Raw genomic sequence first — 26,155 nt, forward strand, 5'->3', positions numbered from 1 at the left:
TAAGTATCTTAAAGTCCTCTCTGTAGAAATATGCGATTCTGAACCATTATTATTATTATTATACATTATAGTAGACCACTCTACTGTGTATTCATTGTTCTTGTTGTAATTTACATTATCCATTGAAATGTGTGGTTTAGTTTAATGTCAAATTCTCATTATAGGAGCTGAGCCCCTCTAAAGGTCTGCTTTCCTAGACGGAAATATTTATTATATATATACGCCAATAAATATATACATTTTCCTCACCCACTCAAAAAAAAAGTCTGAGTGTGTTCTGCATAATTCTGCAAGCCATTAGATCTCAAATAAAATGACCCAGAACAACATGGATTCATATTTTAATGCACTGTATTTTCAATTACCTTTTATTTTTTTTTGCTTATTATGCACTGCAACATCACTGAAACTGTTTTTCAGGGACCTCCATGGAGAAAAATTGGGTTCAGTCAGTGGTGGACAGTAACGAAGTACAAGTAATTCGTTACTGTACTTAAGTAACTTTTTAGCGGATCTGTACTTTACTTGAGTATCATTGTTTTGTGAGACTTTATACTTTGACTCAACTACATTTGGAAGTGGAAAATCTTACTTTTTACTCAACTACTTTCCAAAAACCTGTCGTTCCTTTCAATGTTCCTTTCCACAACATGCATGCATGACCAGCTGCTGTGACAGGTCCAAATGAACGTGCACCGCAAGTGTACCAATCAGAACACATCGTGTGTCGAGCAGTTTTGGCCCGGCCCCCTACCTGGCTACTTGTCCCAACTTGCCTTCTCCTCCATCCATATCTCTATTAGCATTCATTTGACAAAGTTTCGCTGTCCAGTAGCCTGCCCTGCCAACACATGGAAGTTAAAGAAATATGTGTCTAGTGTGGTTTTCCCCCTCCCTATTAATTCCTAATCAGGTGATTTCCATTTAGTATGATGTGCTTATGATAATTTCAAAAGATATCAATACCAGATATCACAAATGGAAAACATTTTGTTTTCAGGGTGGTGTTAGTGGGCTTTTTAACCTTAAATGACTTGATTGAGTGTATAAAGGACATACCAAGACATTGGAACTACATTACACCAAATTACTTTTACTTTTGATACTTAAGTACATTTGAAGCCAAGTACTTTTATACTTTTACTCAAGTCGACATTTAAAGGGAGCACTTTCACTTTTACTGGAGTAATATTTTACACTAGGTATCTCAACTTCTACTCAAGTACGTGGTCTGTGTACTTCGTCCACCACTGGGTTCAGTAAAGTAAAATACTCATTATTATGTTTTATTTATTTAATTATTTCATGTCTAGACGCTTGTAGAAAAAGACTGTTAATGGGGATTATTGGGTTCAGCATGTTTACAGCTTATTATTTCCTCAAATTGGATTTAAATTTCCATAATAGCTCATAATTAATATGCTTCCTAAAAAAAAAGAGAGAGGAGTGTGTGTGTGTGTGTGTGTGTGTGTGTGTGTGTGTGTGTGTGTGTGTGTGTGTGTGTGTGTGTGTGTGTGTGTATGGGATTTCACAATTGTTCTTTTTAAATCCAGCCGGAAACAAAAAGTAGGTGTGACTGAAACCTCACTCCACCTTCACCTTTTGTGCAATAAATCAACTTCCGCTCACAGTTTCAAAATAAAACAACACTCTAATAATGGGCGTTGCTTTCAGTAAATTATAAAAAAATACCAGCTCTTATTTTGCAGCAAATATAACACAATACAACTATATTTAGTATATTTTACAATAGTCAATGAAGTTGTGCAACTAAATTTTAAAGGAGGTGACTCATGTGTTTTATTTTTCTAGGCAGCAGCACGGTATTACATCCGGTGTCATTGTCATTAAGTGTGGCTGACTTGACTCTGCTGGTTCGTGCTGCTGCTGTCAGAAGAGGAAAGAAGCAACTAAAGTCCAAATGGAGGTAAAGAATAATAGAAACAGTGAAGTTATAATGGAGCATGAGTGCAGACCGGAAGTGTGCAGAGAGTGAGTCTCACTGTGAAGAGTTTCAGCCTGGCTCAGTTTTAGCTTTGAGTTGCACACCTGTCACTCAAAAGAGATCAGAGTCCGAGCTGCTGTGATAACGGAACTGCAGTCAAAGCTGTAAAATCCAACTTTTATACTGTTTTGTTGCTGCAGATGAAAAGATTTTATAATGTAGCCTCTGTAAACTTTGATTTAAGATAACTTTGATTTGTGTAAATGTTCATGTGTGTGTGCTGTGTAGTATTAAAAGTACCAATAGAGTAAAAAATACTCCATTAACAGTAAAAGTCCTGCAAGAAAAATCCAACTGAAGTAAAAGTACTGCAGTATTATAGTGATGTAGTATGCAGTATTAAAGTAAAAGTACTGCAGTATTATGAGTGATGTAGTATGCAGTATTACAGTAAAAGTACTGCAGTATTATGAGTGATGTAGTATGCAGTATTACAGTAAAAGTACTGCAGTATTATGAGTGATGTAGTATGCAGTATTACAGTAAAAGTACTGCAGTATTACAGTAAAAGTACTGCAGTATTATAGTGATGTAGTATGCAGTATTACAGTAAAAGTGGTGGTTTGGTCTCTCTGACTGATATACAGTGGGGTAAATAAGTACTGAATGTATATTTGTAATGAGGCGATACACATGACATTTTCACCAGACGTTGGTATTAACTCATTAAATCCACATATATAAGGAAATCAAAACATTTAACTCCATAAATGAAGTTATGTGGAATGAAAGAGGAAAACAGTATTGAGCACACTAACTGAATTTATTTAATACTTAGTGGAGAAACAGCTTCAAGACCCAAGGTGTGATTTTTTGGCTCATTCTTTTAAACAGATTGTCATTAAATCTAGAGGATTGTGATGAGATCTCTACTTCCTTCCACAAATGTTGGCCCAATAGTGCCGACCGGAAGATTTGTAACACATCTGTAACCAGTCTCCTGATGTGTTTTACAACAATCAGATTGCAAAGGGAGAGTTCTTTGCTTTCACCCATCATGGGTGCCATCTGAGTTTGAATATGAATTTATAAGATTGAAATTTTTCTGTATCAAAATCAGACTTTGAATTTTAAAAACCATTATTTCAATGTTGAAATAAATTCATTGTAAAAAAAACAAAACAAAAAAAAACAGTTTTTGAAAATTCAACATGTAAAGAAATTCAACACCCCAAAAAAATCAGTGTAAAAAAAATGTAATTTAAAAAAAAAAATTTAATTTCTTTAACTTGCCCAGATTGGAGGTAGAACTACTTCTTCTTTTCTTTCTCTCAGCCCCAAAAGAAGTTGATAAACTCAGTGGACAGCTGTGTGGACGAGGCGCTCTGCGGACTCGTCAGGGCCAGCGGGGGTCTGTCTCTGCTGAAGGGCCACAGAGTCGTGCTCCGGTCCGACTTGAACAACCTGAGGGGCAAAGTGGCCCTGCTGTCCGGAGGGGGGTCGGGACACGAACCTGCACATGGGGGTATGATTCAGGTCATGCATGTAGGCCAAACAACGTACAGCAGAGAGATTTAATGCATCGTCACATTATTTCTTTCCTCTTCCTCTGTCTTGTCTCCAGGTTACATCGGTGCAGGCATGCTGTCAGCAACAGTAGCAGGTGGAGTATTTGCGTCTCCACCTCCTGCTAGCATCCTGGCTGCTATTCTCTGCTTACACAACGCAGGTATGCTGGAGTCTTCTCACATTTTTGAAAACAGTTTTAAAGATAAATTGATGTTTAAACTGATGTGATGTGTGTTTTATTGTTTTTTGTAAATATGACTTATGATGTATTATCAAGTGTTTGGTTCAACCTGTTCCTGTTTAAGGAAAGAAAATCACAATAATTGAAATATAAAATCGCAATGCTTGTACATTCTCATCCACCAACATCTTACAATAAACTACACTGCTACATTTACAAAAAAAAAAAAAAAAAAATTTAAAAATCGCCAGAAAAAAAATCACGATTAATACAAAAATCGCCCAGCCCTAATTGTTCTTATAGTTTTTTGTACTTACTATTTATTGTTCTTATCTTATCTTAACTTATCTTTTCTTCGTTTCCAAACACTATAATGAAGCATATTAAATGCACCGTTATGATACATCAAGAATGATGATACACTAATTTCAATCAAACCCAATCCTCATCACTTCCCAGGAGCCTCCGGGGTTCTTCTCATTGTGACGAACTACACTGGTGACCGCCTCAACTTTGGACTGGCGGCAGAGCAGGCCCGTAACCATGGCGTCACTGTTGAGATGGTGATAGTTGCCGAGGACTGTGCCTTTGAACGCCCCAGTAAGGCCGGGAGGAGAGGCTTGTGTGGCACCGTCTTCATACCAAAGGTAGACAACAAGGGTGTTGGGTGTGAAAGTTCTTGATCTCGGGAATAGTAGGTTCTTCCTCCCTCCTTTCTTCCCTTCCTTCCTTCCTCCTTTCTTCCCTTCCTTCCTCCCTCCTTTCCATCCTTCTTCCCTTTCTTCCTTCCTCCCTTCCTTCTTCCTCCCTTCCTTCCTTCCTTGACTCGAGGACAGCAGGAGGGTTAAAATAACTCACTTTATAAGTCTGGTCACTCTTCCTCTCAGCTGGCAGGTGCCTTAGCAGAAGAAGGCTGCTCATTGGACAAGATCGTTTCCACGGCGACAGAGGCTTTGAAGGGGATTGGTGAGTCTCCTTCACCTGTTTGTCCCCACATGCTGCTGCTCCGTGGTTTTAATAATCATATGTTGTTGTTTTTCTGTATTAAAGGCACACTGGGGGTGAGTCTGTCTCCGTGCAGCGTTCCTGGCTGCCTGCCGTCTTTTGATCTGCCGCCAGGAGACATGGAGCTGGGACTGGGTGAGAGAGACGATGAGAGGAGGATGGAGAGAGGAGGAGAAAGGAGGAGGGACAATAAGGTCTAGCCAGTTCTGAAGCAAATCTAAATTCCTGTACAGATTTATTTATTTATAAATAATTAATACAGGAAGTAATACAAGAGAGAGTCTTTCTTTTAAACCCTGCATTGATAACCTTTTATTCAGATTAAGTGAGACTAGATAAAATATCTCAATGAGTCAGCATTTAAAGATTAAAAGCATTTTTTTAAAACTTTTGGACAGCATCTCCTGGCTGTAGCTTCATAATTGTGGTATCCATCTTCTCATTTAACTCTCCCGTTTATTCACCTTTAATATAGTTAATTGAAAGGGTTATGTTCTCTAGTGTTGTACCATTATTTATTTTCTCCATCCAGAAGGAAAAAATGGATATTTACCCTTTAAAAAATGTCAAACTATCCCGTTTAGATGTAAAAGATATTGAAATTCAAATTGAGTTTTTTACTTTAGGAACTAATCCTGTTTTTCATTTAATGCTGGGAAACAACTCACTGCTGCTTCCTTGCAACATCTCTTTAACCCAAATTTCTGCTAAAATGTTTTTTTTATAAAGCCACATCTACAAAGGACTGCAAGGTTAAAGTAGAGAGCTGCTGCATGTTTATAGGTGTTTTCCATCTTCTGCAGGAATCCACGGTGAACCTGGAATCAAAAGGTCAAAGGTCAGTCAGATTCAGATTCAACCAGAACAACTCTTCTATCTATTTGACTCCATTTACCTGTTCTATGTCTAGTTTTCCACTTCTTCGTACTCTTAGTTTTATTAATTTATCTTCTCAATCAGGTGGCGTCTGCAGATGAGGTGGTGAAGACCATGATCGATCACATGACCAATCCTGACAGCCAATCGCATCTGCCCCTGAAGCCTGGTAGTATAATCTATAATAACTTTAATTATATTGACTTTAAGTGTGTGTGGCCGCTATTTATTTGAACTCTGTGTGTGTTTGTGTGTGTGTGTGTGTGTATGTGTGTGTGTGTGTGTCCTTCTTCCTTGATGCAGGCGACAGTGTGGTCTTGTGTGTGAACAACCTGGGAGCTCTGTCCTGTCTGGAGATCGCCGTGGTTACGAGAGCTGCCATCATCTGCCTGGGTAATTACTATGTGTGTGTGTGTGTGTGTGTGTGTGTGTGTTCATGGATAAATTAGATTATCTGTGTTTATGTGTTAATACACATTAAAAGTTTTTGACCTCTCTGCAACTGTCAACATTTCTGAGGATGTTGTCTAATGTGATTGGTGGTCTCTATGGTTACAGAAAGTCGTGGGGTTATGGTTGCTAGGGTGATGTCCGGCTCATTTATGACGTCACTGGAGATGGCGGGAATGTCGCTGACCATGATGAAGGCCAATCAGGAAATACTGAAACTCTTTGGTGAGACTACACACACACACACACACACACAAACACACATTTACTCACATCATATACTTAGCCTCTTGTATGTCATCCAGATGCTAAGACCAGCGCCCCCGCCTGGCCAAACCTCAGCTGTGTGAGTGTGAGCGGACGCAGCTACATCACAGATGCTCCAGCAATGAGCACTCGACCTCAGGATAACACACACCCTGAAGGTCAGTTTCCTTGGTTACGTACTGGATATATATGTAGTGTATTACTGTGTTTTATGTGGTGCTTTGGTTTTGTCTTACCTTAAAATTCAATGTGGGATGAACAGAAACACAACCCCAAATATAAACATCTGTAAGCCTTAATATCTTAATAATTCAATAATGTTAAATACCATCAGAAGCATTAATATGCAAAATGTTCAATTTAGACATTAGATTTTTTTAATAAGTTGTATTTCAGGACATCTGCAGGTCTCAAAAATCCTTTAATTTCCTTAAATATAAAAACCTTAGAAAGTATTAAAGTCTTAAATAGAAGTACTTTCCTCTTGCCTGTGATACATAGAAAAGTCAGTAATGAAGTGATTAAGAATCTGATTGCAGGCAGTCAGGATACGTCATACTTCTAAAAACTAAAAGGGGGTTTGTATAGTTTTAGTCAGGACCCTCAGACCTGTTGTTAACATTTACACTATTGCTAAGTACATTAGTTAAAGGTTAGGGTTCGAGTCTAAAATGTGGTAAACCATCCATTTCTGCTGCTTATCCAAATCTAGGTTGCAATAATTTAATCTACTCTGTGATGAGGAATTATTGTTACATACCTACATATTATATGCTTGGAAGTACTTAAATGTGTGATATAATGAATAATTCTTGTCCATATTGTGTTTTTGCACCAAACTTTCATCCTGTGTCTGGTGTGATCATGAAACAGGTGTTTAAACTGCTTTATACTTGGTCTTAAAAAGGTCTTTAAAAGCCTGAAATTTGACTTAGTGATGGTGAGTCCTGCAGAAACCCTGTATTTAATTAAAACACTGCCATCTTCTGGCCAATAGAGGAAGTGCAATTGAAAATATTATGGTCTGAAGCTCGTTGCCCCTACCCTGGTTAAAAATACGACCTCACAATATTTTTTTTTTCTGCCAGGGCCACTGAGTCCTGTGATGCATAAAGCATTAGAGATGGTTTGTTCAACACTGTTGGAAAAGCAGGAGGAACTCAACGCTTTGGATCGTGCTGCCGGTGACGGAGACTGTGGCAACACTCACGCACAAGCTGCTCGAGGTAAGAAACAACAAACACTTTAAAATCAATAAGACAACATGCAAAAAAACAATGAACAGGTATGATTAAAAAAATAAAGTCTACTAAAATACTCATTCAGCCATTCAGGAGTGGCTCCAGCATCATGTGGTCCCTGGTTGCCCCGGACAACTGTTATCAGTCCTCGCTGGATTGGTGGAGGAGAAGATGGGTGGGTCTTCAGGAGCAGTAAGTTTTCCTCTTACTCTCTTCTTTGAATACTGATTGACAGCTCAGACACACTTACCTTCCATGTGTCTCTCTCAGATGTACAGTCTGTTCCTGACTGCGGCGGCTGGTCATGTGACCGAAGGGCGAAGCAACGCAGCAGCCTGGGCAAGTGCAATGCATGCTGGGACACAGGCTGTGAGAAGGTGTGAGACTGGACTGTACTGTAATGTCTGTGTTCAGTTTGACTCATTTCAGTGTGTCATTTTGTGAGAGAGAGCAGAAATGCGTCCTTTTGTGTTCCCTTTCTGGGCCTTTCAACCATATCACATGATCTTCATCAGCAGGTGGAGTTGAGATGTTTAAATCCCACTTTTCTGAGCACTTCGAGGACTTCAAAGCTGAAGTATAAAGTTCATTCTTGACGGTGGAAACAGCAGCTTGCAAGACAGTCTTACCAAAAGAGCCATTTAGTAGCTGTTCCAGAGCTTTCAATCATATCCCAAGAAAAAAATCAGTCAAAGAAAAATGTAAAAAGCTGTGAGTGTGTGGAGAAGATTTCCAAGACTATATAAATATAATAGAAGCATAAAAACAACATCACACATCAAACCTGAGGCTGTATTTATTGATTACAGGTTAAAAATACTTATTAAAAAAATTAATTCAACATCATTTCATTCCACAGTATATGACATTGTTTTCCTGCTGAATATAAAGTATAAAGGAAAGTATGCAAGAATCAAATTTAGTGCTGATACACTGATTCATTGATATGTTGATTTTGCAGAATATAAACCTATGAACGTTTCTCAAATATGAAGTTTGATGCTTTTCTCTGTTTCTTATGATTGTAAATTATAGATTATTAGACTCACTTTGGGCTCTAGCATGTAGTTTTATCATTAATCACTCTAATTTTCTAAGGCATACAGTCATAAATCATCAGTGGACAGAATCAAATTGAGACGTTACGTACTGTTGGGGGGCCTAATTTGACCCATTTTTACATTTAAAAGAAGAAAAAGCGCCTTAAAAACTTTTCTTTTAGCCATAAAATGTGATGACTCATTTTAATGTGATCTAGATTATACAAAGATGGAAGTATTTTAGCTTTCTTATAATGTTTTTGTGCAGCTGATACACATTTTTTGTTGAGTGTTTGACCCATGTTTACAGTTTATTCACCATTAATATAAATAATTGAAAGGGTTATGTTCTCTAGTGTTGTACCATTATTTATTTTCTCCATCAACAAAAAGCATAAAAACTGAAGAATACACTCTCTCTGCTCTCTGAAAGATTAATTAACCACCAATTTATTAATAACAATGAGGTATTCATGCATTATAAGTGGTTCTGAAATTATATATTGACACAAATTATGAGGAGATATTTGTGAAATGCCCAAATATGAACAGTATATAAGGATTAAAATGTGCAAGGGGTCAAAAAAGGTTAAAAAAACAGTTGATATGAATCTAAATGATCCGTAATGTCAACTGTCTTCTAGATACGGTGGTGCCGACCCTGGAGACAGAACAATGGTGAGGAAAAATTGTAATATAATATAATATTTTTTCCACACTTTTTGCCTATCATACAAAAGTTTATCCTGCTTTGTATGTTTTATATATTTCCTTTTTTACGTCTCTGTGTCTGTCTGTTCTCCAGTTGGACGCTTTGTGCCCTGCAGTGGATGAGCTGATGAAACTGACCACAGCACCACTCAGTGGACAGATGACGGTACTGCAGGCGGCCGTGCAGGTGCAGATAATACTCAACGAGCACTACAACTTTTTTTATTAAAGCTGTAAAGATGCTGACAGCGGCTTCTATTACTGCAGACTTTTGAAGTCATAACTCAGGTCTGCTCCAGATAACAGCTGATTGAACTTTTTTATATGTTTGTACACTGGCAGGATGCCTTTTAACACCGTCATGCCTCAAACACTATCTGATTCTGCATACTTTTTTATCTCAAATCTCATCACTTTTCACTTTTGTTATCTCCACTGGGAATTTGTACCCTAATTTGTTCGTATTTATGATCAAATTCAGCTAGTCTTAACCCCAGAATTGTCTTCTTTTTCCTATTTCTCTTCTTTTTCTCTCCCTTCCCCCTCTCAGAAAGCTGCTGTGGGGGCAGAGTCGACCCGTAACCTCACAGCGAGGGCGGGACGAGCCAGCTACATCGCAGCGGAGCGGCTCACCCAGCCCGACCCAGGCGCCGTGGCTGTCGCCGCCATCTTGAGAGCCGTGCTTGAGGCGCTGGAGGGGAAGAAGTAATTCTCAGAAACCAGAATCCGAGCAGATTATCACCACCATCACACTAACATCATCACGAAATAACATAACCTAATGTGATTTAATGTCCAGGTTCTTTTAAATTGAATTAACAACCTCAAAAATAGTTAAAATATATTTTAGCTGTTGCTTAAATACTGGCACTTGAATCATGAATTGAACATTCCTGGTTACTAATAATGAAATACAATTATGAGTTGTTGTTTGTATAGATGATTTTCATAGTTAATCATCTTTTGCACAAGACTTTGAGTGTTTTTTTAGACATTCCTAATCAAAGAAGACAATGTTTTACACAAAAATTAACATTTCTTACAATGTAGAATAATTGTACGTGGGTTAAAAGCACTTTAAAGATGAAACAGTATTAATTCTAACAAATAAAACACAATTTTCACAAAGTGTTTATGTGTTTGTGTGTGTGTGTGTGTGTGTGTGTGTGTGTGTGTGTGTGTGTGTGTGTGTGTGTGTGTGGTTAGTGTTAAAAGTATTTAATTGCGGTCTTCTTTTCTCTTTGCTCGTACTCTGAAAGTTTTTTGGAGATAAAAATCTTGTTGAATTTCTTTCAGCTCTTCCTTACTTCCTTTTAAGTTTCATTTCTCTCTCTCTTTTTATCAACTACCAACCCGGCGCCAACTTCCTGACACACAAGTGACTCACATACAAGTTTCTGCTCTTGAGACTTTGAACCCGCCTACACACACACACACACATACTAGCAACCTGCCACATTAGAAGTGGTTGCTTTCAGTTTTAGCGACGACACTCTAGACAGACTGCAGCGAAGGTAATTATCTTCTTGTTGTAATGTTTATATTTGTGTGTGTTTGTGTTTATACTAAATCATAAACATCTTTTTGTGCTCTCACTTTTGAAAGATTTTTTGGATTGTAGCCACAGTTTATCAGAAACACCTGACTTGTCAAGCAGCAGCCACCAAACCCTAACCAGTTTCCAAACATGCTGATCAACTTTGTTTTTGTGTTTTAATGGGCAGCATGTTTTTATTTAATCTTAGTAATGTTAGAAAATCAATCAAGTTACCCTCCGTATAGACTGATTTCTACTACCTGACATCCAGAAAGGTGTTAAAGCTCCAATGTGAGTCATTATAAAACCAAAACAAACACTTTTTTGGAGAGAAATATCTGTGAAAAGAGAACAAAATAACCCAATTTGATACAATATTGGTGGAAATATTACAAGCTTTGACCACCACAAACTCATAAACCTTATAATTAGTTAATGAAATCTTTATAAATCGGTAAGGAGGAGGACGCATTACGATTTTGTGCTGTTTCTAGAGTGAGGAGAAGGCCAGACTTTACCGTAAAATGGATTTAGATGAGAAGTAGATGAGTACCAAAGATGTGTGATGTCTCTTTATTCAAACACATATGGATTGAGTTTGTGAGTGTTTTGTTCGTATATATGTCCAAATTAAATTAAAGGAAGAAAACAAAGAATAGGAACAATTGGCATTCTTGAGCCTCCATACCATTTTTTTTTTTTTTTTTTTAAGATTTTGTTGGCATAGACGTCTTTATTCATAGACTGACAGTAAATATGGGAGAGAGAGGAGTGTGTGACATGCAGCTAAGGACCTCCGATTGGGATTCGAACTGGGGTCGGCTGTGTATATGGCATGTGCTCTAACCACTCGACCACCTGCGCACCCATACCATTTTTTTTTACTGTAGGATATGAATTCCTCATTTCTGTAGGCCAATTTCCTGATTCCTCCATGTTAAAGGATCAAGACACAATTTTAAATGCATCCATCAACAGTGCCAAAGGTGCAATCTTACTACAACAAACGATTTTTTTCCTTGCCTGTGCGATAAAGCTGCTGAATACAGAGATTTATGAAAATGTTTTATACTAAATAAGAGCACCATTATAAATGAATGGCACAATTAATGCAGAAACAAGCTCGAACCGATAGCTACTATGGATTATCATGCATTGATTTTGCAAGTTTTCAACAGCTCGCTTCCATTTTTTTAAATCTAATATGAAAAAAATCATGAAATTCTCATCACAATATCTCAAAGCCTGCCAAATACAAAAGAAAAAGTCCCTTGGAACAAGTGAACGTTAATAATTGTTAATAACTGTTAATAATAAGCTCTTGTTTGGTCCAGTTCAGTAGACCGTGATAGAAAGCAGCATCTCCAAAAAAATCCCCCTCCTAACAGCGAAGACACAGAAGAAGAACGGATGAGTTAATCAACACCAGGGTAGAAAGAGGAAAAGGATGGACTGGGGTTTTTTTTTGTTAGTCTAATGTCTTTTGGGTCACAAGATAATGGTTTTATGAGAGCACAATGCCTGTTGGTTTTATCTGTGGGCTGACGTGTCGGCCTTGTGGTTAGAGAAACGTGTCGTAGTTGGTGGTTTGATCCATAAAGCAGCTGATTGTCAGTTTTTCTCCACATCCTCCTCGGTGATATATTTACCTTAAAGGGGAACTCCACAGATTTCCCACATCGACAACGATCTGTTTCCAGGTCTTAAGGAGTATTAATGCATATGTGAAAAATGTTATATAAAGCCTTTATGTGGCTTCAGGAGAAGGAGGAACCGAGACACGTCTGATAAATTGCCTCATTAGCTGCTACTAGCATAACACACACAAATCTATACAGTTGAGTGCATTAAGTTGGGTTGCACTGTGGTCAATGTTGAATAAAGATGAAATATTTGGTTCTGCTTCATCGATTTTTATCCCTCTATTGAAAAACTGTTGTTCAAGTGAAATGCTAAGTTGGTGGAATAGTCTTTATGAAACAAATAATGTGACTTAAGATCTGTTATTAAATATGCACGATTGCACGTGTGTTGAAAAAAACTGTTATGTACAATGTACATAGATCTAGGCCATCATCATATTATTCTGTTTTTCTTCACAGTTGTTTAAACAGGAAACGTCTGTTCTCATGGTTTTACTCAGCCACCTGCTAACTTCAAAAAAATAACCAAATCAAGGCCCAGATACCACGGCGATATTATACTGTTGCCAGGAAACTGTTTTATCTATCGCTGATCTGTCTGATTCCTCCATCCTACACTCATTGATCTGTCTTTTGCGCTCTCTTTCTTCATACTAAGTCACCCTAGTTCAGTTACTGCGACCTATTGAGGTGATACATTATTTGAAAATGTCCACTTTATATTGATCATTTTATTTGAATGCACAAAATAGCTAAGGTATTGTGTCTTTATGTGTTTCAGATGGAGTTCGCCTGCAGTCATGTTGTCTGTAATTTGAGACCCGATGAAGCAGGTGAGTGATTTGATTTCCATCTGTTTTTATAAACACTAAATAATGTCCGATCCTATCTTACTACTACTACCACTGTGTATTCATATGCTGGTATGTCGTCATCGTTGGTGTTTTCTGATATGTTTCTTATCGCTTGTCAGTCACTGAAGTCTAAGTTATTTCCTTACACGGCTAGGCTCTGTAGTTTTTAATCCAATGCCCTTTTAAACAAGAGTACGTGCATTTGTAGGGGACTAAATTTCATGAACTCAAACGTGATGAACTACAGTGGTGCTTGAAATTGCTCTATTTCTGTATGAATATGACCTAAAATGTGCTAAAACTAGATAAAGAGACGTCCACTAAACAAATGAGACAAAAAGTGTGTTCTTCTTTGTTCATTTATTGAGGAAAATGATCATTTGCTACATATTTGTCAAGTGTGATTCTGGGAGGCCCTGTTTTATTTAAATAGAGATAAATCTGTGTCTTCGCCATCAAAGTCTGAGTTTCACAGTACAGTGTGTCATGGCTTGAACAAAAGAGATTTTTGAAGACTTCAGATAAAGAGTAGGTGATACTCAGCGGGACAGAAAGGGTTTCAAAACCATTTCTGAAGCGTTTGAACTCCTCCAGTCGTCTCTCAGGCAGCAGACTGTGTACAAATGGAAGACTATTGTTACCCTCCCCAACCCCAGGAGTGGTCGACCAACGGAGATTACACCAAGAACAAGGCATGTAACAGTCCAAGAGGTCACAAAGGACCCCAGGGTAACATCAAGGAATCTAAAGGCCTGACTCAAATGACTCAACCATCAGGACAATACTGAGAACCAATGGTGTGCATAGCAGAGCTGCAAATAGAAAGTAATGAATCTCCAATTTGCTCAAGACCACGTGGACCATGTGCCAGAAGGTGCATTTTGTTTGGCGACAATCAAACGCTGCATTCAAACATAAGATCCTCATCCCATCTATGAAACATGGAGGTGATAGTATCATGGCTCGGGCCTGCTTTACTGTCTCTCGACCAGGATGGCTTGAAATCAGTGATCGAGCTATGAACTCTGAGTTTTACCAGCAAATTCTACAGGGAAACGTCAAAGGTATCCGTCTGTAACCTGAAGCTCAACAGAAAGTGAATCATGCAGCAAAACATCAACCCTAAACACACAAGTCGTTCTAGATACCAAAGAATGATTGGAGCAGAAGAAAGTTAAAGTTTTTAAGGAACCTGCAGCTTTAAGTTCACACAAAGAAGCTCTGGACTGGAAATCCATTTATCTATCTTAGTTATTGCTGCAAAAAGGGGGTCACATCAGTTACTGCAAGCAAGGATTTGGATGCTTTTGCCTCACATAAATATGTAAGATTGGATCATTTTCCTTGACAAATAAATACATTTAATTTTCATTTGTTTAATTGGGTTCCCTTTATCTAGTTTTAGGACTTCAGGACACAATCTGATCATGTTTTATGTCGTATTTATGCAGAAATACAGTAAATTCGAAAGGGTTCACAAACTTTCAAGCACTATTGAATATCAGGCTTTAGAGACACAGACAATACTTGTTAGTAGGATCATTGTGTTGTTGGATGTGTTGATAATGAGAACGATAACGTTATAAATTTAACTAAAATCTCTTTATCCTGAGCTGACATACAAAGAGCATGCACCAGGCCTATTCACTAATGCTTGTTGCAACCAAAACGTGTATCTAATTTGATCATTTGTACCATTTAATATTATGTAACTGACTCTAATTAGCTGATTTTCACAGCATCCACAGGAGTTTCTCTAATCGAGTATGACAACATAGTGCCTGCTAAACAGCAAGAAGGTAATTCTCTCTCTCTCTCTCTCTCTCTCTCTCTCTCTCTCTCTCTCTCTGTCTCTCTGTCTCTCTCTCTGTCTCACACACACACACACACACAGCCTTTATCAAGGTTGTTTTTCTGTCTAAAGTCTCGATCACATTCTCAAGAGTATTGCAGTGAAATAACAGGAAAGCATATCAAGGAGTAATGTGTGTATGTGTGTTTGTGTGTGTGTGTGTGTGTATGTGTGTGTGTGTGTGTGTGTGTGTGTGTGTGTGTGTGTGTGTGGGCATGCTTGCAAATGCAACAGACAGATACAGTACAGAGGCACAGAGAAGCACCACTGTGAAGGAGATGTACAGATGGAAAGATAGCAAATCAAGAGGGGAAAGTCCACCCACAGTGGAGCCTCTGAGAACAAACTTAATAACAGAAAAGCTTTGACCTTTGAACAATTGTCACAGTAACTAAAAAATCCTTCAGTTTTGGTTTAATTTGTACCACTATCTACAATGAGCCAGTGTTTCTCACCCCTGAAAGACAGCTGTTTCACCCTGTTTCCACAACAACCAAAGATCTGTGTCATTACACTGTAAAATTTGTCCTTATGGAGTATAAAATGTGTCAAAATGCACTAATACACATTATATATATCTTACTAATTCTCATAGTGTGTTGTTTTCACACTTAGTGGCCTCTACAATGAGTAAATGTAGCCTACTTCTACATTTAGCATTGGCAGGAAATGGTGTAGGCCTGTTACATGCACGGTTTAACTTTTTAAAAAGCGGTTGGTGTTAAGATGCCACAAAGTTAAACCAAAATATTTTCTTAAAGATTGAATCACATTTGTTTGTTTCTGCAGTTTTCACAACTCAATATTATTATCATTTTTTTGTAGTTTTGAACAGCTTTACATTTCCTTTGTGCATTGCCACGAATGTGATGAAAAACGTACAATTTTTGATTTTACTTAGAAATTCGGTTGCAGTTTGCATTTGAGGGCTTTCCCTCTTTTAGTGACAGGTGCTTCAACTTAGCTTTCCATTATCTTATGGCACATATGCAGTTTTACAGTAAGAAGGGCTGATTTACCACTCGAAATTGTCGTTAATTTTGGTGCGTTGTGTCGTTGACTTAATACAGACGTAGACAAATTCAGTTTCAGCCTCTGAAATGACTCACTGGAAGCTTATGTCAGCTGCACCTTGCTAATCAAGCATTGACTCCATGAGTTGGTTGAAAACTTTGTCTCTAAATCTCTTTTTAATGATTCCAGCTGACAGATATTGAAACTCTGCAACCTAAATATTCACTCAGAGACCGCGTACATGATGTAATTCTTCACCACAGCCAAAGTTATATTTTGCAGACTACAAGTTATATTAGATATTGATGATAACCTACATGTCATGTTCTTGCATTGCACTGTTGAGCTAGTTAGTTATAGTATAGGCTGTTATTGGATTAGCAAGACAAATGTTAGATTTATGCTTTATTGATCATATTTTAAAACAGTTTCACTCTTAACATTACAAGAGAAATACTTTAAAGAAGAGAATATTTACTTCAACCGTCCAAATGAATCAAATCAAGTAGGTATTGTTCAATGTTACAGTCTTTTTAGTGCCAATGTCCCTCTTTGTGTTACTATACTTCCACCACAGCTCAACAGAGAAACACAAAGAGGGAATTTGATGCTATAAAGCTGTAAATGTGTCAGATATCCACTTGGTATGACTAACTCAGACCGCTAAAGTCTCATATAAGCTTCATATATCAACTTTTAAATGACAAGCTGTGGATTTTGCCCCCCGTGGTCACAATTGATAATCAGGAGTTTTTGTGTTGTTATTCGTTTCCAGTTCCTAATTTGTGGTAGATGTCAAGATAGTCAAATAGTCAAAAAGATGTCAAATAGTACATGTCTCCAAATCTCTTCTTCATCGTCTGCTCTATACAGAAGATTACAGCCCTCTTTTTCTGTTGTTTTTGATGTTACAACACAGCATGATCTTTCTCTCTCTTAACGTCCAGTTCCTCCACCGCTGCCTCCTCGTCGTCTGAGAAAACCTCGGCCTACTTCTCTGCCTCTCCCGCCTCTCCCGCCTCTCCCCACTTTCCAGTGTCCACCTACACAGCTCTCCGCCCCTCCACCTGTCCCACCCAGACGTGAGTTTTGTTTGTATTCTCTCTTTCTCTTTCTGTTGTCTCTAAGTGAATCATTAACTTTTCAGTGTGATATTTATAACAGAATGGAATGCTTTTATTGTCGTACAATGAAATTTGCACGTTCATCCGTACATACGGACACCTATTCACGCAGGCAAGAGACAACAAGCAGACTAAAAGTAAATAAGAATATGAAATACTTGTATTACCTGCTATTGCACCTATGAGATTTGTGGGTCGGTGACAAATAAGAGTTGGTAAAATGAGCAATTCAAAAATATCTAGTTTTAAAAGCAGCATCAGGTTCGTTTAAAAGTATATTTTGTATTTTTGTTGGTTTTATGTCATTTGAAATGATATTTGCAACATTTCTTTAACCAAAAGTAAGACTGAATGCTCCTGAAAATGTCAAATGGTGTAATTGTATAGTGTTTCAGATCTTTAGTGCTGTGGTGTGTGGTGTTAAGTTGGGAGGGGTAAGTGTTTGTAGAGTTACAGTTAGTGATGGCTCCTGGTTAAAAACAGTTTTTTTTGAGCCTGTAAGTGCAGGTCTTTAAGGCCCTGTTGCACCTCCAGGCAGCTTGTCCATGTGGGTCCCATAAGGGTTCAAATTTGTTCCCATGTTGGTTTGCCCCATCCGTGTTCGCCCATATGAGCTTCAAGTGGGTTCTGACTGGGTTTCAGGTGGGGCCCAACTGGGTGAGCCTATGTTTGTGAGACAATATGGGGCCTATACAATTTACCTTGTTTATGCCTATTCCCACTTAGCCCACTTACATCCGTCATGGGGCTCATACAGGCAGCCCACATGAGGTTCACATGTGGGGCCTACCGTACTGAAACCATGTGGGACCTAAAAAATTTGCCCAGTTCAAGCCCCTGCACACTCAGCACCCACGTAGCCAACATTTAACCCATGTGGGACCCTCATGAACATGCTGGCTGGGGAGACAGGTGGGTTACATCCTTTAAGACGCTGTTGGCTCTGCAGAGGCATCGTGATCTGAGCACACTGTGTCTCCCATTGAGGGCATTGAGGGCAAAAGGAGTCTGATTATTTGCTGCAATGTGTTGATGACCATCTGGAGAGCGTTCCTGTCTGCTGCTGAACAGTTTGCATACCATGTTGTGATGCAGTGTGTCAGGACTCTCTCTTTATGGTTTACCCCTTTAATTCTTTTATTGTGTTTCTACAGTTGACAAGCTGGAGGGAGAAAGCAGACTAAAAGCCAATCTCAATGTAGTCTCGCTCAGTATCGGAAATCTGGTCAAAATCAACGATGGTCAGATGGACAAACACACACATTCACAAATGCCTTTTTAAAAATCTTTTCTTTTCCTTTTTTTTTTGTAAACCTATTTTCTTTTTTTCTCTTTCCCTAACCAGCATCCAACATGCCGTTTTTTCAAAGCCCAGTGAAATGTGGGAAATGTGGCGCTGCCTTGTCATGTCTGAGTCCTATGAAGAAGAATGTGAGTGGTAGTCTATTCAATGCATTTATTTCTTTATCAAACAACTCATTTACTCCTTCAAAGACTTTCCCCTCCATTTGCATAGATTAATTAGTTTAAATTGATTAACAGAGTAGATCTCATCTGTTAGTATTTTTCATATTTTCTTTTATATGTTGAATAATATATATTTTCTTATTCAGATTTCTGTCCTCGTCACTTTTCACAATACTTTTTTAAAACTTGGGGGTATGGCGCTTGATGAGCTTGATACAAGTGTCCCAGATTACAAAGTGACGTGCCCCAAATGATCAAACTCGGGTAGACTAGCAGGGGTGGCATATCTACATTCTTTCTTCTGGTGTGGTTAGAAAACATCTTATAATGTGTTGATCTAATGTGGTAGATATCTGAATAAGTTGCAGTCAAGATGGCACACAAAAAGTCCCAGATTACCTGAAATTCACCCTAAAAATCAAACATCTCTCTTTCCCCTCTTCCCCCTCTCGCGCAGGTGTGGGTGTGTGAGTTTTGTGGGCGTGAAAACAGCGTAGACGACAGTGTGAAGAGAGCGCGTGTGGCTCAGCGTGCAGGTTTACGCAGTGATGATCTTTACCTGCCAAGCCAGAGCGACGACGACTACCAAAACCTGGAGAACACCCTGGTCGTGTTCTGTGTGGACATTTCTGGCAGCATGAGTGTCACTACAGAGGTTTTATTACTAATATACTGCATCAATTATATATTACCGTATTTATATGAAGAGAGATGTCAGCCCCAACATATTTGCTTCACTTTAGGTTACATCAAGCAGCGGATCGCCAGCTTATATATCCAGACTACAGGTGAGATGTTTGTTTGGTTTGGCATGGTGAATAAATTAATTAACATCTATAAGGAGCTGTACACACTGTCTGTGTTGCTATAGCTGATATTTTGCTAAAAGACCGCATGTTTTTTAACAGGGTATCCAGGATGCCCTCCAGATGGCGCTGTCGTCCCTGCTGCAGCACTCCCCTCACAGGAGAGTAGCGCTGGTGACGTTCAACGATGAGGTATGGGAGAAACCATTTGCTCCCTTTTGAAATTAAGTTATTCATTCATAATTTAAAGACAAAATAAAGAAACTATATTGTACCGATCCCAGTAAGCTAATGGTTTTGTTTTTGTCTTGATGCATCATTTAACTCTATTGCTTTTTAAACATATAATTTCACATAATTGCTTTTTATTTAATTCAATTCATTGCTGAAAATACTTATTTTTAATGAATGAATGAATTCATTAATTAATTAATTTTAATTACTCTAGACCTCTTAGAGAAGTGGTTCCCAAATGATTTAAGTGGTCAAAGTAGGAGAATACCTTTTACTGTTTTTATCTTTTTATTATTTTCTTGCTCTTTTCTCTCTTTTTTTGCCTTATTGAGCCTCTGTATTCATTCATTTAATCGCTCTTTGCTTTACCTTCCCAGTACTGGTGTGCACAGTAAATAGTTACCTGTGAGGAGGTGTAGCAAGTTTGCAGTTTTAGTCACACGAGCTAAATATAGATGAAAACCACTAGGTGGGTGAGCAAATGAAACAGGAAATAAATGACAATGATGATAAACGCCTGTATTATCTATGAGGTGAGGCTGTGAGAACAACTTTAACAACTTTCATAAGTGCGCACTTATAAAAAATTGAACTGAAGGGGAAACGAAGAGGTATGTCTTGGTGTTTTAACCATAATAATGTCACCTCAGGTTAAGATGAGTACTGTGGTATAAATTGCACCTACTAAAATCCGAGTATTACCTCAATCCAAGAACAGATACCAAGAAAGACCTTTTAAAAGATGAGATCAGAGCCTATGAATAACCTCAAGACTTTCAAGACTGATAGGCAGCAGAAGATATTGTCATGCAGTACTGACAGGAAAACCATCAAAAATAAGAGAAGACTTCCTGTTTGTAGTAATGAATCACTTTCACTTCTTTTTTTTGCACCGTGAATGGTAGCAAATGGTTTCCTCGGAAGGAAGGAAAGCACAAAAATATCTGAGGTTATTTTAGGGGAATGTGCACTCATAGTTTTAAATTCTTGTTATAAATCATCTTTTTTCTTTTCTTACCCAGGTGGTGATATATGGCGATGGTACTGGTACTCCTCTCACTCTCAGAGATTGGGCATTGGTTGATTATGACCATATATGGCAACAGGGGGTAAATTACCCAATTCCACACTGTATAGCTGAGACCTACCACCAACTAATAAAGAGAGTAAAAGAGTAAGTGACGATGGAGTGTGTTTTTGCTCTTTTTAGTGTGTGTCTATGCACAAAAATGGCAGATGGCTCCTTATACCTAACTGGAACCTTTATTCTTTAAATGTTTCTGCATATCCAGGCTCATGGAACATGGGGCTACGTGTCTTGGTCCTGCAGCGTTAGCGTCAGTTGCCTTGGCATCAAGGTACCCTGGTTCAAAGGTGAGAGTAAATGGAAAGCTATTGTTTTATTTATGCTAGTGAGCTGTTGATATCAGAAAACGTCTAGTATACATCAGAAAATGGGGTGACGTGTAATTTAAACCCCATGATGGGCTGAAACATCTAAAAGCACTAGTATGTTGGTTTGAGAACTCTTATTTTCCTTCTTGAAACATGTTAAATTATTTGCTGCTATACTCACTATGACATTAAATGTAGATATATGTTTATACCAGGTGTCTGAGTAGTAGTCATTTTATCAAACTGGGGCTATTGAACATCTTCACAATGATGCTGCCTATGTGAAAACCACGACTGACAGAAAAGCCTTGTGGGTAATGGAGTTTCTGACTATCTGTGTCGTGCAGGTGGTTTTGTGCACTGACGGCAGAGCCAACATCGGACTTGGCGAGATGGAGCAAACTTCGTCTCTCTCCTCCCCTCATCTTACTTCATATTTCTACAAACAGCTGGCTCTACAGGCTGTGGAGAGTGGGTGAGGACACACACACACACACACACACACACACACACACACACACACACACACACACACACACACACACACACACATCTTACCTTGATGTTATAATAATGCACTATATTATGATTATGCAATGAACAGTATGTATTGTATGCTAGCCATTCATGTCATCAGATTGGTTTTTGTGCAGCCCAATTTATAATACAGTTGCATGTTATACTGAGTGCAAATTAAGTTCCTTTAAATAAAAAAGTTAACATAATAATAAAATCTCCATGTTTTCCTCTGTCAGGGTCATAGTATCAGTGATGACGTTTGAAGGGACAGACTGTCGCCTGGCCGAGGTTGGGCGACTAGCAGACACTACTGGAGGACGGGTGAGATACACCAGTGGTTCCCAACCTTGGATTCAAACTATATTCGATCTCCTTAATCCTCTCTAAGTTCCTCAAATAAAATAAAATAAGTGATTTTTCCCTTTTCACTGGTAGACAATACAACAAATGATGAGGGGTCTCAGATAGACTTGACTTGTTTTAAGTGGTCCTCCAGAAGATCCACTTATTTTGCATCCAAAAAGAAACATATTGGTGGTTTTGCCCATTCTAAGAACAAAGTACAGACACTTTTCAATTGCTGTTGAAGTAGCTAGTTTCATGGATTGATTTGGCTCCAGAAAACTGCTGGTTGTAGTTCAGTAAGTTATGAATTTCCACTTACTTGAGATTGAAATGGGTTATCTACAGTATCATACAGTATCATAGCAAATCATTTCACCTGTATTTAGTTCCAGTATTTCACAATCTTTCACAAACCGTGCATGTTTTTAGGATTTAACCAATTTCCTGTTGAATAAAGACTTTTGCGTTGACCTATAAAGTATATTGTTCATTATATAAACAGATGTACGTGAATATAAATGGTTTGAGACGTGTGTTATAACGTGGTCCAAATAACCTTGATTTACAAAACTTAGTTTAATTATAGAAGTCCTTGTCGCTCTCCTGCGCAGGTGAACATCGTCAGCATCGGCACTGTGGCAACAGAGATCCAATCAGCCTCCATGGACAACGTCCTAGCAACAGGAGCCACACTAACGCTGCTTGCTTCAGATGGAGTGTGAGTGGTGATTGACATCGAAAATACAGTAGAAGTTTTCAGGTTATTTTGTATGTAAACTTCCCGAATCCCGACTATAAGGATATAAGACACTAAAATCTACACTTTAGCCTTCACTATAAGAAGACTAATGTAGGCTTTGTTCAGTTTAAATAAGCTAAACTCATTTGCTCTCTATATCCTCACATCTTACCCCCTGAAAAAATGCTCTTTTATGGTGATTTTCAATTTTCTTTCCTATGTTTCTCTACAGGTATTTTCCCTATATGGATGAAAATAATCACAAACTGATGACAGAAATCGGAAATGTGACAGAGGGGCTGGAGATCACCTTCCAGTTTGCTGTCAAGAAAGAGTTCAATGCAGGTAAGACCCATTTGGATACAAATAAAATAAAAATGTGACGAGTCCTGTCACATTAATAGCATAGGTTATCCAAACATACTGTATTAAATGTGTGTGTGTGTTTGTCAGTTTTTCTCCAGAGGAACGCACTTCCTTTCCAAGTCCAGCTGAACTTCAAGACCAGAGACCAGCAAAGGGTCACACGTATCATCACTGAACAAAGACCAGTTACTGTCTCCAGGTAAAACACTTCAGAGATCATTTAACTCCATCGATAACCATTGTGATGCCTCAAATACTCACAGCGACAGCAAAAATTAAAAATAATAAGTAAATGACTGAGTCCATGCTTGTAACTTTGTACTTGCTCCTCCATAAATAGTCTAGATTTATAATACAGGCATTTGACATTGCATTGTACATGTGTATGATTTGTATTGACCAGCCTATTTTATACTTTAAGTAATGCATTGTAGAAAGAACAAAACATGTTAAAAAAATCTAAATATTCGTCTGTTTTATTTCCTTATCTCCATGTCTGTGTTTGTGAAGTCGGATTTGGGCCGGTAGCCTAAACATGGCGGTACTTGGTGTTCACTGTGCTCAGCTCTGTGCTAGTTTAACCATGGAGGGCCGGGTGGGGGAAGCACAGAGGCAACTGAAAGTACAGCAAGACCTGCTCAAACAGATCAGGTAAGACCCTCGGAGCTCTTTGATCAAGATAGATTTCAAGTTGTTGTGCTAGACTTCTAATTTCTGTCATCATCAGCCCACTACTAACATCATAAATAGATTATTTCCATATATTACATAATTATAACAAACTATTTAAGAGAGGAAAACATAAATAAGTGTTTATATATGCTTACACAGACTAGCTGTGTCTTGCTTAAATGGCGTGTGTGTGTGTGTGAGTTTTGTTTATATCCATTGTGGGGACCCAGACCCGCTAGCCCACCCACATTATAAAGACTCTGTGTATGTGTATGTGTGTGTGTGTGTGTTTCCTCAACTATAGCAAGCAGCGGCCAATCCTAAAGGAAGAGGGTATCTATGGCAATTGGATGGAGACCATGTCATCAATCTGTGACGACATCACCACAGAGTCCTCTGTAATTATACTCCTAATTTATTAATAAAGGCAGTTTTTATATACAATATTTTAAGGATCACAGGAAAACTGTTGAATCAATAACAGGACTTAAGGATTTATTATGTTTGCCATCTTAGCAAATATTCCAAAAATACGTACAAATACATGCAAATGTAAATTTAAAAAGATGTTTCTAAATATATGTTTAAAAACATATTTTATAATTTAATGAAAATTTAGGCCACCAGCCAAAAAACAAGTGATCCATTTTTGGTGCATTTCTGAAAACAATATCGCCACCTTGTGGGCATTTTTTAAACAACACTGCACAAAAAGCTAGATGACATATGCCAGAGGTGTCAAACTCATTTTCATTCAAGGGCCACAAACAGCCCAATTTGATCTCATGTGGGCCGGACCATTAAAAAGATGGAAGGAAGGAGGGGAGGAAGGAAGGGAGGAAGGACAAAAGGAAGGAAGGTGAGAAGGAAAGATAAGGAGAAGGAAGAAAGGACAAGTGGAAGGAAGGAAAGAATAATAGTGAGGAAGGAAGAAAGAAAAGAAAGGAAAGGTTGGAAAAGAAGACGGGGAGGAAAGATGAAAGGGAGAAAGGAAAGATAGAAGGATGGCTGGAAGGAAGGAAAAGAAGACAGAAAGGACAGATGGAAGGAAGGAAGGAACAAAAGACAGGGAGGAAAGTGGACCGAAGTGGACCCCTCGGCAGGCCGGTTCTGGCCCACGGGCCGCATGACATATGCATTTATCAGCTTTAAGAAATACATGTGTCACAATCATTGGGTATAAATGTTCCATGGATGTGGATATTCTCAGATACAAAGATAATGTCATTTACACAATTTTTAAAATATATTTCATATGTGTATAATATACTTTGTGTCTCTGACCTGAAATCCTTTAATCAAGGCTCACAGATGGGATGCATGTTTCATAAAACATCTGTCACTCTCTGCAGGGTTTATCTGATGAAGCAGCTAAGGTGGTGTATCAGATGAAGAGAGCAACCAGTGTGAGCAGCAACATCGACAGCAACACAGCTGAGAACCAGAAGAAGAAAACTAAAAAGAAGAAGGCGCTCTTGGCAGGAATGTAAAAGGAAGTGTCATCCACGAATAGGGATCATATTGTATTCGGCCATGTTGGCTTACTTTTTTTTTTAATCAGCAGTGTAACTAGAAGATCAGATGATTTCACTTCAACCATTTAAATACTGATTTATAATTAGCCTCTAGTTATAAATCTCCCGTTAAATCCTTCTGCTTGATTCATCTTATGGTTTTAAAGACATTCACAGTCACTGTTTTATAGAATATGATGAATAAAACATTTTCAAAAGTAATTTATTTCAGTTTTTGTGAAGTGTGGGTCACATTAAGGAAAAGTCCAGATAAAATAAATGTTTTTACAGGAGCCTGAACAGGAAGTAAAGGGTTAATACTCAGTCCTTCCAGGATTTTGCAGTTTCTTTCTTGTAATTATTGTGTACAGAAAAATGCTTGATTTTGCAGCGTCTCTCAAAAAATGTGACCCAGTTTGAAATGTTTTATTTGCTCTTTGTGTGGTAAAACTGTGGAAATTGGGAAAAAATGTAAGCAAAGGGAAAATTATGTAATTTTGTAAATACTGCTGCCAATGAAAAGTCATATATAAGAAAGAACTATATTTTAGTACAAATCTTTAAATGAGTTTTCTGAACATGAGAACTATGCTATGTAAAAAAGAAAATACTTGAGCTCCAATGTCCCCACTGAATGTATTATAGTGACATAACATACTATCTCATGCTGAGAAGTTGCTGTAATTCTGCAAAATTGCAAGAATTTGTGTTAATTATTGTGATACAGTTTCCTCAAGGGATTGAACACTTTATCATTAATTCAGCACATTGCTTTTATTGTAAAGCTGC

The 26,155-nt window shown here is 38.2% G+C and overlaps 2 protein-coding genes across 3 annotated transcripts; both read left to right on the plus strand.

The window, feature by feature from the left end:
- The first annotated feature begins 1,867 nt into the window (after positions 1-1,867).
- Positions 1,868-10,432, plus strand: tkfc (triokinase/FMN cyclase). The gene is made up of 17 exons (XM_053343784.1): positions 1,868-1,927; positions 3,281-3,470; positions 3,570-3,674; positions 4,155-4,342; positions 4,583-4,661; positions 4,746-4,835; positions 5,504-5,538; positions 5,661-5,745; positions 5,880-5,969; positions 6,135-6,251; positions 6,332-6,451; positions 7,382-7,519; positions 7,620-7,726; positions 7,805-7,911; positions 9,219-9,252; positions 9,380-9,472; positions 9,836-10,432. Exons 1-17 carry the CDS (start codon positions 1,922-1,924, stop codon positions 9,992-9,994), a joined length of 1,743 nt encoding a protein of 580 aa, XP_053199759.1. The 5' UTR covers positions 1,868-1,921; the 3' UTR covers positions 9,995-10,432.
- Positions 10,433-10,715: 283 nt separating this feature from the next.
- Positions 10,716-25,955, plus strand: si:dkey-9k7.3 (circularly permutated Ras protein 1). 2 transcript variants are annotated; one of them, XM_053343781.1, is made up of 19 exons: positions 10,716-10,799; positions 13,247-13,298; positions 15,059-15,118; positions 17,133-17,267; positions 18,464-18,550; positions 18,655-18,740; positions 19,234-19,431; positions 19,520-19,564; positions 19,685-19,774; positions 20,839-20,990; positions 21,109-21,190; positions 21,559-21,686; positions 21,967-22,051; positions 22,687-22,793; positions 23,047-23,159; positions 23,268-23,379; positions 23,691-23,831; positions 24,157-24,250; positions 25,205-25,955. In XM_053343781.1, exons 2-19 carry the CDS (start codon positions 13,247-13,249, stop codon positions 25,340-25,342), a joined length of 1,905 nt encoding a protein of 634 aa, XP_053199756.1. In that variant the 5' UTR covers positions 10,716-10,799; the 3' UTR covers positions 25,343-25,955. The 2 variants fall into 2 exon arrangements, with proteins under 2 accessions (XP_053199756.1, XP_053199755.1); XM_053343780.1 differs by lacking the exon at positions 10,716-10,799 and having other exon boundaries at positions 12,870-13,298.
- The last annotated feature ends 200 nt before the right edge of the window (positions 25,956-26,155 follow it).

The sequence above is a fragment of the Scomber japonicus genome, chromosome 22 (genome assembly GCF_027409825.1).
Source record: "Scomber japonicus isolate fScoJap1 chromosome 22, fScoJap1.pri, whole genome shotgun sequence".
In the NCBI taxonomy this organism is placed as follows: Eukaryota; Metazoa; Chordata; class Actinopteri; order Scombriformes; family Scombridae; genus Scomber; species Scomber japonicus.